The sequence below is a fragment of the Pleurodeles waltl genome, chromosome 4_1, assembly GCF_031143425.1.
Source record: "Pleurodeles waltl isolate 20211129_DDA chromosome 4_1, aPleWal1.hap1.20221129, whole genome shotgun sequence".
NCBI lineage: Eukaryota > Metazoa > Chordata > Amphibia > Caudata > Salamandridae > Pleurodeles > Pleurodeles waltl.
In genome coordinates this window covers 871,185,513-871,197,917 of record NC_090442.1, presented here as the reverse complement: position 1 = coordinate 871,197,917, position 12,405 = coordinate 871,185,513, and the positions used below count along the sequence as shown (strand labels likewise).

At 46.5% G+C, this 12,405-nt stretch overlaps 1 protein-coding gene across 2 annotated transcripts in view; it reads right to left on the bottom strand.

Moving 5' to 3' along the window:
* The window catches only part of LRRIQ1 (leucine rich repeats and IQ motif containing 1), a 1,566,481-nt gene that overhangs the window by 1,184,131 nt on the left and 369,945 nt on the right, over nt 1–12,405 (bottom strand). For both annotated transcript variants that reach the window (XM_069229624.1, XM_069229625.1), the window contains one exon: nt 9,171–9,364. In XM_069229624.1, the coding sequence (XP_069085725.1) occupies nt 9,171–9,364 (194 nt within the window). The remainder of the gene's footprint in view (nt 1–9,170; nt 9,365–12,405) is intronic.

Below are 12,405 nucleotides of genomic sequence, written 5' to 3'. Positions count from 1 at the left end.
GTAGTTTGGACTCTTGCTGTAAGCAAGACTGCTGGTTAAAGGATGACAGTACTTTTGCTTGTAGGGAACTAACCCTATCCTACAACAATTCGCAACTGTTGTCCCAACCTTACTGGCTCACTAGCGGCACCTCACCAGAAACAAAATAGAAAAAGGTGATTTGTGGCAGCCTTTACGCATAGACTCGAGAATAAGACATCTCGGGGAGTATTGTTGTTAAAAGGAGATTACCCTTTTCTCACAGATATATCATGTCTCATACAAACACAGGCAATGACAAAGATGCAGTAAAGTTTCAATAATTTTTATTTAACACAACTGCACTTTGCGATAAGTTGCATGGGCTGCAATGATTAGGATAATGAATAATGCAAGAAACAGAATTGTGAAAATGAGAATCATTATTACAAAGACCCCCACCATCTTGCAATAGCATAAAATGACATAAGGTGTGTAATATGTCCTGATACCCTAATATGATAGGCCTAACCTCCTACCTAAAGGAGAGCTGGTCTCTGTGTCAGCCTGCCACTAACAGACAGGTTTCTGACCCCATGGGCTGAGAGCCTTTGTGCTTTCTGGGGTCAGAAACAAAGCCTGCCCTGGGTGGAGGTGCTTCAAACCTCCCCACTGCATGAACTGAAACACTTGGCGGTGAGCCTCAAAGGCTCAGGCATCCCTGTTATAGTGCTCCAGGGCACTCCAGCTAGTGGAGATGCCCACCCCCCCAGACCAAGCCCCACTTTTGGCAGCAGGTCCAGTGGGAAAATTAGGAACAACAAGGAGTAGTGACCACTTCAGCTGGGACCACACCTATGGTGTCCAGAGCCAAAGTGACCCCCTCCTTGCAGAATCCTCCATCTTTTTTTTTTAGAGGAGAGTGACCAATAGGTATAGGAATGTGCCTCCCTACCCAAAGGGAGTGGGCATAGGCAGGGTGTAGCCATCCTTAGGGACAAAAGCCATTGGCTACCGCCGTAAATCTAATATTATGGGGAACCCCTGAACCTTGCTCTTCAGATTCCTGGTGACCTCAAGAAAGAAGGATGAAGAGCCAAACCCAGCAGTGAAGACTTAATACTACAACTGACTTGGCCCTGCCCTACTGGCCTGTCTGCAGCTTTATGACTCTTGCTACAAAAAGGCAACGCATCCTGCAGGACCAGTAACCTCTAGAAACCCCCAGAGGACTGCCTGCCCAGCAGATGACCAAGAATTCAAGAGGACAGCGACCCTGTCCAGAAGAAACCCTCCAAAACGACTCAAGAACCAACCCGGATCTGCAAGCCCTGTTCATTCTGCATCCAATGCCCACAGCCCGTTTCCAGGTGGCCCACCGGTCCGGAGAAGGTCCCAAGGTGATTCTGACCTTGAGTCCACCCTGGGTTGACCCCTCCTGGCCAACACAATGATGCCTGCAACCTCAATCCGGAGGACCCCCGCGACCGGATCCAACAAAGATTCCCGAAGTTACCCCTGCACCCTTAGCTCCTTGGCCTTGGGGAATCGGACAGACGGTCCAGCAACATCCAGCGGGCACCTTTACTCCTTGTCAAGTCTTTGGTTTTCCACAAGTGACTCCCTGGACCCAGCCTGCAGCATCTTTGTGAGCCCTAGAGTTCCCCCACTGAGAAGCACTGGGCACCGATGCTTTGTTTGCACCATCCAGCCACCGCCCCTATGAAATTGAGGATGTGTGTTCGATGCTGACCTAAACCCCCCAGGTCTGTGCCCTGAAGTCCTGGGGTATTTACCTGCAACCTGTTTCTTTCTTTCTCAGTGGCCCGAGTCCTCACAGGATTCCATCAAAACCCAAAACGCCAACTTTGATCTCCGCAGACGACCAGCCCAATTTGCTGGTGGTGCACTTTTTGGGTCAACTTGAACTTTGACCTGTGAACATCCTAACCCCCAAAGAATGGGATCTTAAGTACCTACCTGTTAACTTAGCTAACACTTTTCCTCCCCTATGAGTGCATTGGCTCCTCTGAGAAATTGCAATGTCAACTTTTGAAATTCAAAAGTGTTACTTACTTGTAAACTGTTTTATCTGCAAAACCGAAATAAAGTATATTTAAAACATATGCTTGAAACAACTTACAACTTTACTTACCTGCAACAAAGATCTTTTGGTTCTAGAAATAAAGTAACAAAATATATTTTTGCTATATACAAATATTGGCCTGGAGTTAGTCATTGATTGTGTGCCTCATTTCTTGACTGTTTGTGTACAACAAATGCTTTGCACTACCCTGATAAGCCTAACTGACGATACACTACTACAAAAGAGAGCATTGGTATTATCTGCTTTAGCCTCTTTTATGTCTCAGAGGATCCAATGGACTCTGGGCACACTATGCCTATGTACAGAGCCAGCTTCCAACAATCGGTATCATAGCCTGAGTATCCTGGTCTCGCTGCTCAGGAAGATAGGCCAGAAACTGCACCATGTCCAGAATTGCTCCAATGAAAGGGAACATCTGAGGGAGTTAAGCACGTTTATAGTGAACCCTAGTGAAAGTAGGAGGTTCTCTGTATTCTGGAGGTGGGAGACAACAGCCTGGAGAGAGCCTGCCTTCAACAGCCAGTCCCCAAGATGGGGGAAGACTGAGGCCCCTGATCTACGCAGATGAGCTGCAACCTCCGCCATCACCTTGGTTAACACCCGAGGGGCGCTGGTAAGGCCAAAGTGGAGCAGTTACCTGAAAGTGCTTATGGCCAACTGTGAACCGCAAGTAACATCTGTGGGCAAGCAGGACAGGGCTGTGAAAATAAGTGTCCTGCAAGTCCAATGCTACCATCCCATCTCTTGGGTCCAGGGCAGACAAGACCTGCGCCAGCTTGATCATTTTGAACTACACCTTCTTGAGGAACAGTTTAAGGCCTCGTAGATCTAGAACAGGGCGAAGGCCCGTCTCCTTTTTGGGAACCACAAGACAGAAGGAATAGCAACCACAGCCTCCTCTTGGCACCAGAACCTCTTCCATGGCTCCCTAGGCAAAGAGAACCGTAAGAACTTGTGCAGAAGGGATATAGGATCCTCCATCATTCGGTCAGATGATGGTGGCACAGATGGAGGGAGTAGTGTCTTTGGACAGGTGGGTTTTATAGACCATCCGAAGAATTAGATTGTCAGTGGGGCAGGTGATGGTGAATCCTGCCGCTAACTGGTTGTCCTTGGTGGGGGATGAGGCAGACTAGGGGGATTTAGAGACCACTGCAGAAAGGGAAGGAGCGTGGACTGACCAGACTACTGGCCAACTGAACTACAAGGTTGGTAGGTCCCTTGGCCATGCAGAGGCTAGGCAGCACGGTAATTGGACAGGAACTGGAACTATTGGTATCCCCTTCCATAGCCACCAAAGGAGCAAAATGCATACTGCGGGGCACGAGGGGCAGCCTGGAGGCCCATGGGCCTGGCCGTAGCACAAGAATCCTTCAAGCACTCGAGTGCAGAGTCTGCCTTGTCACCAAAAGACAGGTGCCATTAAAAGACATGGCCATTAGGGGAGCTTGAACATCCCTGGTAAAGCCAGACACCCGCAGCCAGGCATGGCGCCTCAGGGCCTCTGTTGTAGAAACCGCTCCACCTAGTGAGTCGTTAGTGTCCAGTCTGCAGCGGATCATGAACTTCATTGTGTCTCTCCTGTCAGCAACAGCCTGAGATAGCACAGCCTAGGTCCCCTCCGGGACTTGTGGCAGCAGTTGCACAACGTATCCCACAGGATGTGGGCATAATGGCCCAAAAGGCATGCAGTGTTCACAGACCACAATCCCAGGCTAGTGGAAGAAAACATTTTTCCCAATTGAATCCAACCTCTTTGATTCCCTATCCAGAGGTGTGGTAGGGAACATGCCATGGGAAGTACGGGCTTGGACCACCAAGCTCTCAGCAGTGGGGTGTTACGTGTTGCTTCAGGAAACTTGGGTCCCCAGATGTGGGGGCGATGGCAGTGGGCAATCGTCGTAGCCACAGGAGTCCCTGTGGTGCGTTTGGACCAGGTACCCAGATGGCCGTCAGTGAGATCATCACTGAATGGGAGCAGGGGTTCGGAGGTGGAAGCTCCTGGTTGCAGCACCTCTGTCAAGAGATTAGTCTTGATGGCCAACAAGGGTAGCTAAAGGTCCAGGACCTCAGCTGCCATCCTCCCCACCATAGCATAAAAGGCTCCCCCCTCAGTAGCCACGGTAGAGGAAGAAAGCATACCAGTATCTTGAAATGTGTCCGGTCCACTAGCTTCACGCAAGTCTACACTCCAGTCCATTTCTTACCCATATGGCTGGTATTCTAAAGGGTCCAGAAACCCCTCCCAGTTTTCCCAGAGGCCTCGCCAAACAAAATAGGGATCAGGGTCCGAAAGAAGAGGCAAAACTCCTGCTGGTGCCAGAATTGGCATTGGGCAATGTCCATCTGGTTCCATGTTGGAGTCGGGGATGACAATGAGTATGGGTCCACTAGTGGGCAATGATGCCAGAAAAGGTTAAGGTGGTACGACCAGCGCCGGTCCGGATCCAGGACTGGATCTCTGAGAGCCCATAGGCACCGTGGCGGAAGCTGCAGGCGTGGAACTCGATGGGGCCCTGTCTGACCCCGCGGGACCCTGAGGTGCTCCAGCAGAGTCGGACTGCCTAAAAATGAGGCGCATGACCCAATACAATTAGTTTAGCTGAGCAGTGGTCACTCTGGCTCCCAGAAACTTGGGAAGGTGTGGAGTCGGCAGAGGTGCAGGTTCCATGAATGAGGCCTAGAATGAAGGCGCTCCGTTGTCGCATCGGCCAACAGACGAGGAGAAGTCAAAGACCACTTCGACTTCTTCCTTTTTTTGCTTGTGACTCGACTAACCCGATCACTCGAGCACTTTGAGTAGGCTTTGGACTCTGCAACCAGTCCCGGGGCCTTTCTCTCAACTGAGACCTGCGTGGGGTCACGTGCCAGCCCACCATCACTGTTAGAAATGGAGTTTCTGGTTGGCTAGGGTATGCACCTAAGCCACGCAGAACCCACTGACTCTAGTCAGGGCAAGGGAGTTACAGGTCCAAGATAACCGCTGCTCACCCACTTCGTAGTTTGGCACGAGCAATCAGGCCTAACCCGGAGGCAACGTGTAAAGCATTTGCACAACACATGTGATGACATCACAAAGTAAACACAAAACTGAGCTATGTAAAAATAAATTGTATTGCACAAAACATAATTAGACCAAACATTACATGTCAGTAGTATCCTGCTACCTTAGCAGTTGTCAGAACATTACATAGGTTACTTATACTCTGCAATAAGCAGTAGTCACATTAGAACACACAAGTACTCAGGATTCTGCAACATAAGCAGTAGTCAGGAATCACAGTAAAGAAATAAATGCCCTTGTCATAAAAGTATCATACATGCCTAAATCAGGAACATTATAAAACCATTTGGCAAGTAATCAACACATAACAGAATGTCCGGCCCCTAAAAAGCACATCAGCAAGTATATCGCGCAAAAAAACACAGGTTAAAATAATTAATTCACCACATACATATTACGAACATTTGAAGTCTCATGAGCTTTGAAAGTACCTGTTTTTATGTGGCCAAGGCACCTGTAGTGCCGTGATGTGGACAAGTGGGGGTGTCCCCGGTGCTCCTTGCGCAAAACGGGGGCCATGTGTTTATCCTGGGGGGGCGGTACGCACCCCCCTCTGGGTTCTCTGATCGGGGTCCCTCCGGGGACCTGCAATTCTGGGGATTGCCTCTCAGGCCACTATGGGGGGAACAGAATGAAAACTCCACCACGGGGAAAGGGAGAGAGACCTGGTGGTGCAGGGGCCTCCAGTGAGGCTTCCTCCCGCCCGCGATCTCTCTGGCTGAAAAGGGGGCCTAGTTGCCAGGGAGCCTCCGTTGAGGACTCCTTACCTGCTCAAGCTCCTCTACAGAATGGTAACTCGGGAAGGGGGTTGCCTCCAATGAGGCTCCCACCCTGCTCGAACACAGCCGCACCCGACATGGTGCACGAGTCCTCCTCAGCCCTTTCCGAGGCTGCAGAAGTGAGCTCCACAATATTAGGAGTCGGCTAGTGCCCAGGGAGTACCTCTTAGAGCTCTGCATCCCCAGGGGGCACCAGCAAGAGCACGCAGGCTCCAACGCTCGTCGTACTCAGCCCCCAGGTCGCGGTGGTGCTGTTCCAGCCCTGATAAGTGCTTCCAAAGTGCGGGGCAAGAAAACGAAGGCGCCCTCAAGACACCATAACTTGAAAGGAGGTGCTCTATGAAGCACAAGCACTACGGAGAAAGCGCTCACGAGGCGCTAGCTTTTCTCCAAGCAAGGGTGCTTCCCCAGGCTCCAGGAGGGGCCCAGCTGTCGTACTCTTCGTTATGTCTGCAGTTGCAGGGGTCAGGGGCCATAGCACCCTGCCCCTGGAGACAGAAGAGGAGGGGGGGAAGCACAGGGCTAACAGGCCCAAGCAACAGGCCAGCACAGTGGATGCAGATGGTGGCAGGTCCTCATAGTGACCCAGCAAGTGACAGGTCAGCACAGCAGCAGCAGTCCAAGGTTGTCCTGGTGAGTCCATTCAGCAGTATTCGGTGTCCCAAGAATGTCTCTTCATGTCTCGATAGTGGGGAAAAATCCACTGTACTTATACTCCGGTTATAATGTGTTTCACAGAGAGAGGGGAGAGGAGGTTCCAACCAGTTACAATTGGTTCTGGAAGTTCCCCCTCTTTCTTCCAGCACAGGCTCCAAACATCAGTTGGGGGTAAACAACCCTATTGTGTGAGGGCAGGGCACAGCCTTTACAAATGCAGGTGTACCCTGCCTCTCCCTTCTCTTAGCCTAGGAAGACTATTCAGTATGCAGATGCACCTCTGTGACACCCCCACCCTCCTGGTGTACAGGCTGTCTGAAAAGTATGCACAAAGACCAACTGTCACTCTGCCCAGATGTGGTTTGGAGTCAAGCTGCAAAACACTAGAGTCAGAAGCACAGAGAAATGCTCACTTTCTAGAAGTGGCATTTCTGTAATAGTAATAATAAATCCACTTACACCAGTAAGCAGCATTTCTCATCACCATTACAACCATACCAAACATGGCTACGCTACCCCTCATAAATCAGACAATACTCCCTACACATAAGGCAGGGTATTTCCAATGTAATCCTATGAGAAGGCAGCACTCACAGCAGTGAGAAACCAAATAGGCTGTTTGTCACTGCCAGGACAGGCCATGCTACCTGGCACATAACCTGTCTTCTACATACATAGCAACCTGCCCATAGGGCTAGCGAGGGCCTACCTTAGGGGTGACATATGTAGTAAAAGGGGAGTTCTGGGCCTGGCAAGTAAATTTAGATGCCAGGGCCTGTGGCAGAAAACTGCTCACACAGGCCCTTTGCTAGCAGGCCTGAGCCAGGTTTGAAAGGCTACTTCAGTGGGTGGCGCAAGCAGCGCTGCAGGCCCACTAGTAAAATTTAATTTACAGGCCCTGGGTATAGAGATACCACTTTACAAGGGACTTCTAGGTAAATTAAACACGCCAATTAGGTATAAGCCAATAATACAAATTTTTACAAGGGAGAGCACATGCACTTTAGCACTGATTAGCAGTGGTAAAGTGCTCAGAGTCATAACGTCAGCTAACAAGGGTCCGAAAAATAAGGAGGAAAAAGGCAAAAAGTTTGGGGAATGACCCTGTAAAAGGGCCAGGTCCAACAATCACCTTTAGGGGCCACTCTCTAAAACCCTTCAGATGCATGGCCCCACAACCGTTGAACGACTTAGGGTCGTCGTCACGCTCCAGATGCCAGAAGCATACAAGGTGGGGCATCTGTCACGGACATCTCCAGATAAGAGGAACTGCAGGGCTTGAAACCTTTCTAGATGACATCCCTTGACACACCAGGAGTGATTGCAAAAAGAATTTGACAAAAAGTAAAAAAAAGACCAGACAAAAACCGGCTAAAGGGTAGCTCCCGTCAGATCAGCGCTGGCTGGTGGGGAAAGAAAAGAACTGACGTCAGTGCACCTGGATGGCACCTGTATAGGAACTGCAACATAATTTCCAGTGCGGACGATGCTGACGTCGGCAGCTGAGCTGATCGACGCCACCTACCAGCACGCAGGGGTACTGCTCATGAATGTCTTCTGGATCCAGCCTAACCCTGGGGGCAATTCAAAGGTAAGGAATCTGCAGCTACACTTCTCTATCAGATATATTCAGAAATACCACTCAGAGGCATATTCATCATACACGGCTGGTGTATTATTTATATGATCACAAACCCTTAGAAAATTCACCGCTATGCAAATCACATTTTTTTGTGATGCTAGTGAATGATAGATTGATGGGACAAAGGACATCATCTTTTCAATATAAATTCATTTATGCTCGCTTTAAAAACACGTTGTTAATGCAGGAATAGGTGCAGTGCTCGTGTGCATAAGGGGGATGCAATTGCTTACTGGATTCACAAAGCTAGCAAGCATAAAGTTCCCTATGGATTTTGCCATACTTGTACTACAATGTATGGCATTCACATACACTGGGAATACCTCAATTTCTCTCACCATATGTGTACAGGGACCAGAAAATCAAGATTCCACATGCAAATGGTTTGAAAAGCAGCAATATTTCAAAAATGTTTCTTTCTTTTTTTCTCTTTATTTACAATATGTTTATACAAAGTGTATCCCTTTCAGTTCTCATCACAAAGACGCCATAAAGTCACACTTTCTGCAACACTTACATCAGGTTCGTTTAGATATAGATCTGTAAGTGTAGACAGGTCTTTGAAACATTTGTAATGTTTTTCACTGTGGTATCACTGTGCGGGTGATCAATTTATTTGCATTACTGTTCCATAACCACACTTTTGAGATTCCTTTTGGTACACACACTTCTACACATGTAGGTGGTACTTAGGGCTGCCTTCACCCTGTACACATTATGGACATCCAATAAGTATAAGCAACATCTCTGCATGCACTACTGGCTTGCTACTCTTCAGCGAGATACATGTGACATTTGCCCGTTTCAAATGTCACATTTGCCCGTTTTGTAAATTGGGGTATTAATGTCTAGAAAAATGTTGTGAATACCATTGATTTTCAGAGATAATGTAGTAAGTACATCAATAGTCATAAAACAAAGTTGAGCAATCATTTTGTTTTTAAAACATTTAAATTGTATTACCTTGCTTAGGTTATTCCCCTGCAGTTTCAAGATTTGCAATAGTCCACATTTATGAATACCTTCAAGCTCAGTCAGATGATTAAATGAGAAATCCAGGTACATGACAGTAGGAGTTGCCTCGAGGCCTTTGGTGCTAATTAACTGATTGTGGTCTATAACCAGTCGTTGCAGACGTCTCAGACCCTCAAGTCCACCTGAAAGAAACATGTGCTTTCATTTAATTTAAAAAAAAAAATCACAATGCACTCTCAACTTATTTTTCTAACATCTCTCTCTTAAATATTAACAGCTAAAGCTGCGCATAAATATAAAAGAGAGGAAGAGCTTATTAGTACGGAAGGTTAGATAACTTTCTTGCATCGTAAAAGCAGTTAGTAATAACAGGCCAGTTAGTGCAAATCACAGAAAGGTCTATAAGAAAGCAAAAAAAAAAAGGAAAGAGTTACTCATCAACATGGAAGGTTTGATGATTTTAACTTGTTTTGACAAAGTGTCACTAAAATAAAGTACATGGCTTGTACCCAACTACGAGACTGACTTTGACCATTTTGATATGTTGAACTCAGCTGTTAAAGCAACCAGGAATCCAAAACAAATAATCTATCATCAATTTTAAATAATTACTTGAGAGAGACTATAGTTTCAGGCTTTGGTGGCAGATAAATACCTGCAATGAAACTAGATATAGACTTCTATACATTTTCGCAGCAAACTCTGCACTCAATCAACTCTATCTTATATCGTATGTATGGTGAGTATTACTTGACGCCTCATGTCATTCCTTTCACTGTGGCGCATTTCTGCCTCAAATGCTCCATGACTCTCCCTCCCCCTAGGCCTGAACCATTGGCCCTCCTGTGTGTGTTGCTATGCAAGCTTCATCCAGTGTGCCCTCCTAGGATAGTTATGTATCAAGTGTTAACCAATAGGTTGTACAATTATGCACTTGGGTTCCATTGTTCTTTTTGTCAATTACAGTTTGCACTTTCTGCATGTTAAACCATGCCCGTTTATATGCAACACACAATTTTTCCCAGGGTCCTTTGAAAGCCTCAAAACGAGGCATGTGCTTTTCTGGAACACTCTTGGCTTCCTGAATAAATAGCCCCTCTGAACTTACATTGGGGTTTGGCCTCGTATCAGTAGCCAGACCCACACAAGCTTCTGTCAAGTCCTGCATAAGCAGCTTCCCTGCACTCACCTCCCAAGTTGCCTGGATCTCCTGTGCTCCATTCCACAAGCTTTGTCCCTACACTCATCACCCGAGTTGCCCGGACCTTCCTCGCTTCGTTACTGCGCAACCTTGTTTCTGCACCATTTACCAAGTCTTCCGGAAACCGGAAACCACCCGGCGTTCCAGTCTTCCAAGTCTTTCCCAATGACTCTGAGATCCTGTCTCCCAAGACCACTCCAATGTCTCTCTCCATGAGCTACACTTCCACCTCTTCTCTAACGACCCACCTGCTACCTCTTTGTAAAGTGCTTTCCAGGTTAAGTACTTGTTCCCATAGAAGTATCCATAATTCCAACTTTGTGTCAGGAAGTAACCTTGTTTCATGTATTGTCATGTTTTCAAATAAAAGTCAACATACTGAGTGTAATTCAGGGAGTGTCAATAACTCCAACCTTGTATCAAGAACAATTTTGTTTCATGTGAATTAATATAATCGAGGTCTGACCTATGTATTTAACACAACCTTAGGAGAGTCATTATCTTACCCTTGTGTCCTGTCTAGTCTTGTTCCGAGTTCATGTAGTTCTGAATGTAATCCATTTTCGAGAATAACCTGGTCTCAAACATACCTTGAAAGTTGTTTAACATCCAACCTATGTGCCCAGAGTAATCTGGTTTTCTAATTCTTTGTATATGTCTGTTTCCAAAATATGTACTGAGTGCTGGCTTTGGAGTGCCATTAACGCCAATCTATGTTTTGAGTTTTCACTGGAGTGACTTAACGCTACCTTGTACCTCAAGTTCTTCTTCGAGAGTTCTAGAAGATCCTGCTGGAGTATCTGATTCATCTGCTCCCAAGTTATGATTATTTAAGAAACCTCTAAGTTTAAAGAAATCAGAAGTATTTTTATTGCAAACTGTTAAGCAAATGTATGCAGTGATGGTAATTGCCTCTTCTTCTTATTTCCAGTGCATTGTGTTTTCAAAATAACCAGAAGCGCTGACCTGCAAATCCCATTTCCGATTATATCAGAAGGTCAAGAAGTGACAACCCTGTTAAGCAGAGTAGCACCATCATGGAGCAGACTCATCACAGCAGGTTTTCATTTATTATTTTGTACGTTCTCCCTTCTTGAAGTGGGTAGGTACTAGAAGCACTATCACTGGGCCCGGCTTCTTTTTGACTTGTGAGTGGGGGCCTAGCATTGACTGTGTTGTCCCAGCCGATGGAACAACTGTAAGTTCCCTACTGCTAAATACTATAATAGGAGTCTCATATTGGTGTTTCCTAAAAGAGCAATCACCTCGTTCTGGATAGTGAGTGGGCTAACAACTGTACTGGAAGAAATAATTACGTAACTGTAATAACTGTGTTCCAGTAGGAATACTTTGAAAATCTTCAATCCTTTACTGTACACAGAAAAATCTTGGACTTGTTTTAACACCTTTATTTTTTTAGTTTCAAATAAACAAACGGCATTTGTGCAAACAGAAAGCATTGCAAAGTGTCAAATGGCACACGTCCCTTTTAACCGGGGCTTCTATAGTTTTGTGAATTATGGGTATAAGAATGCAACAACCAAAGCGAGTTTGGTACAGCTTTTTTCATTGGGACATAAAATACTTAAGCAAGGGTAGATGTGTAGGATGTAGAACCAAATGTAGATAATGAAGTATTGTATAGCTTGTGATCTTTTTTAGGTTCCTACACAGCAGTATTAAACTGTAGTGAGTTTCATCAACTGTGGTGGGCAAGGGGCTCAATGACAACATTTCTATGAAAAATGTTAGGTAACGGCGCTTGACATATCTAAGAATGAGACCCAGCATGTACATTAAGGTAGTCATTTCCACAAAGTGAGGATCCGGTGGATAGCCCTAAGGAGGCATCCGAAGGTAGAGCTGTGCTCGTTGGTCCCATATCGACCCCTCTGCTCCTTACATTTCATTCAGTATTTCGCAAATACAATCCTACTGAAGAGTAAAATAACGGCAAATGGGTGCGTTGTTTTTTTCCTCTCTTGATAGGTTGGGCCACGTTAGTGCCACTCCGGTGGTGCC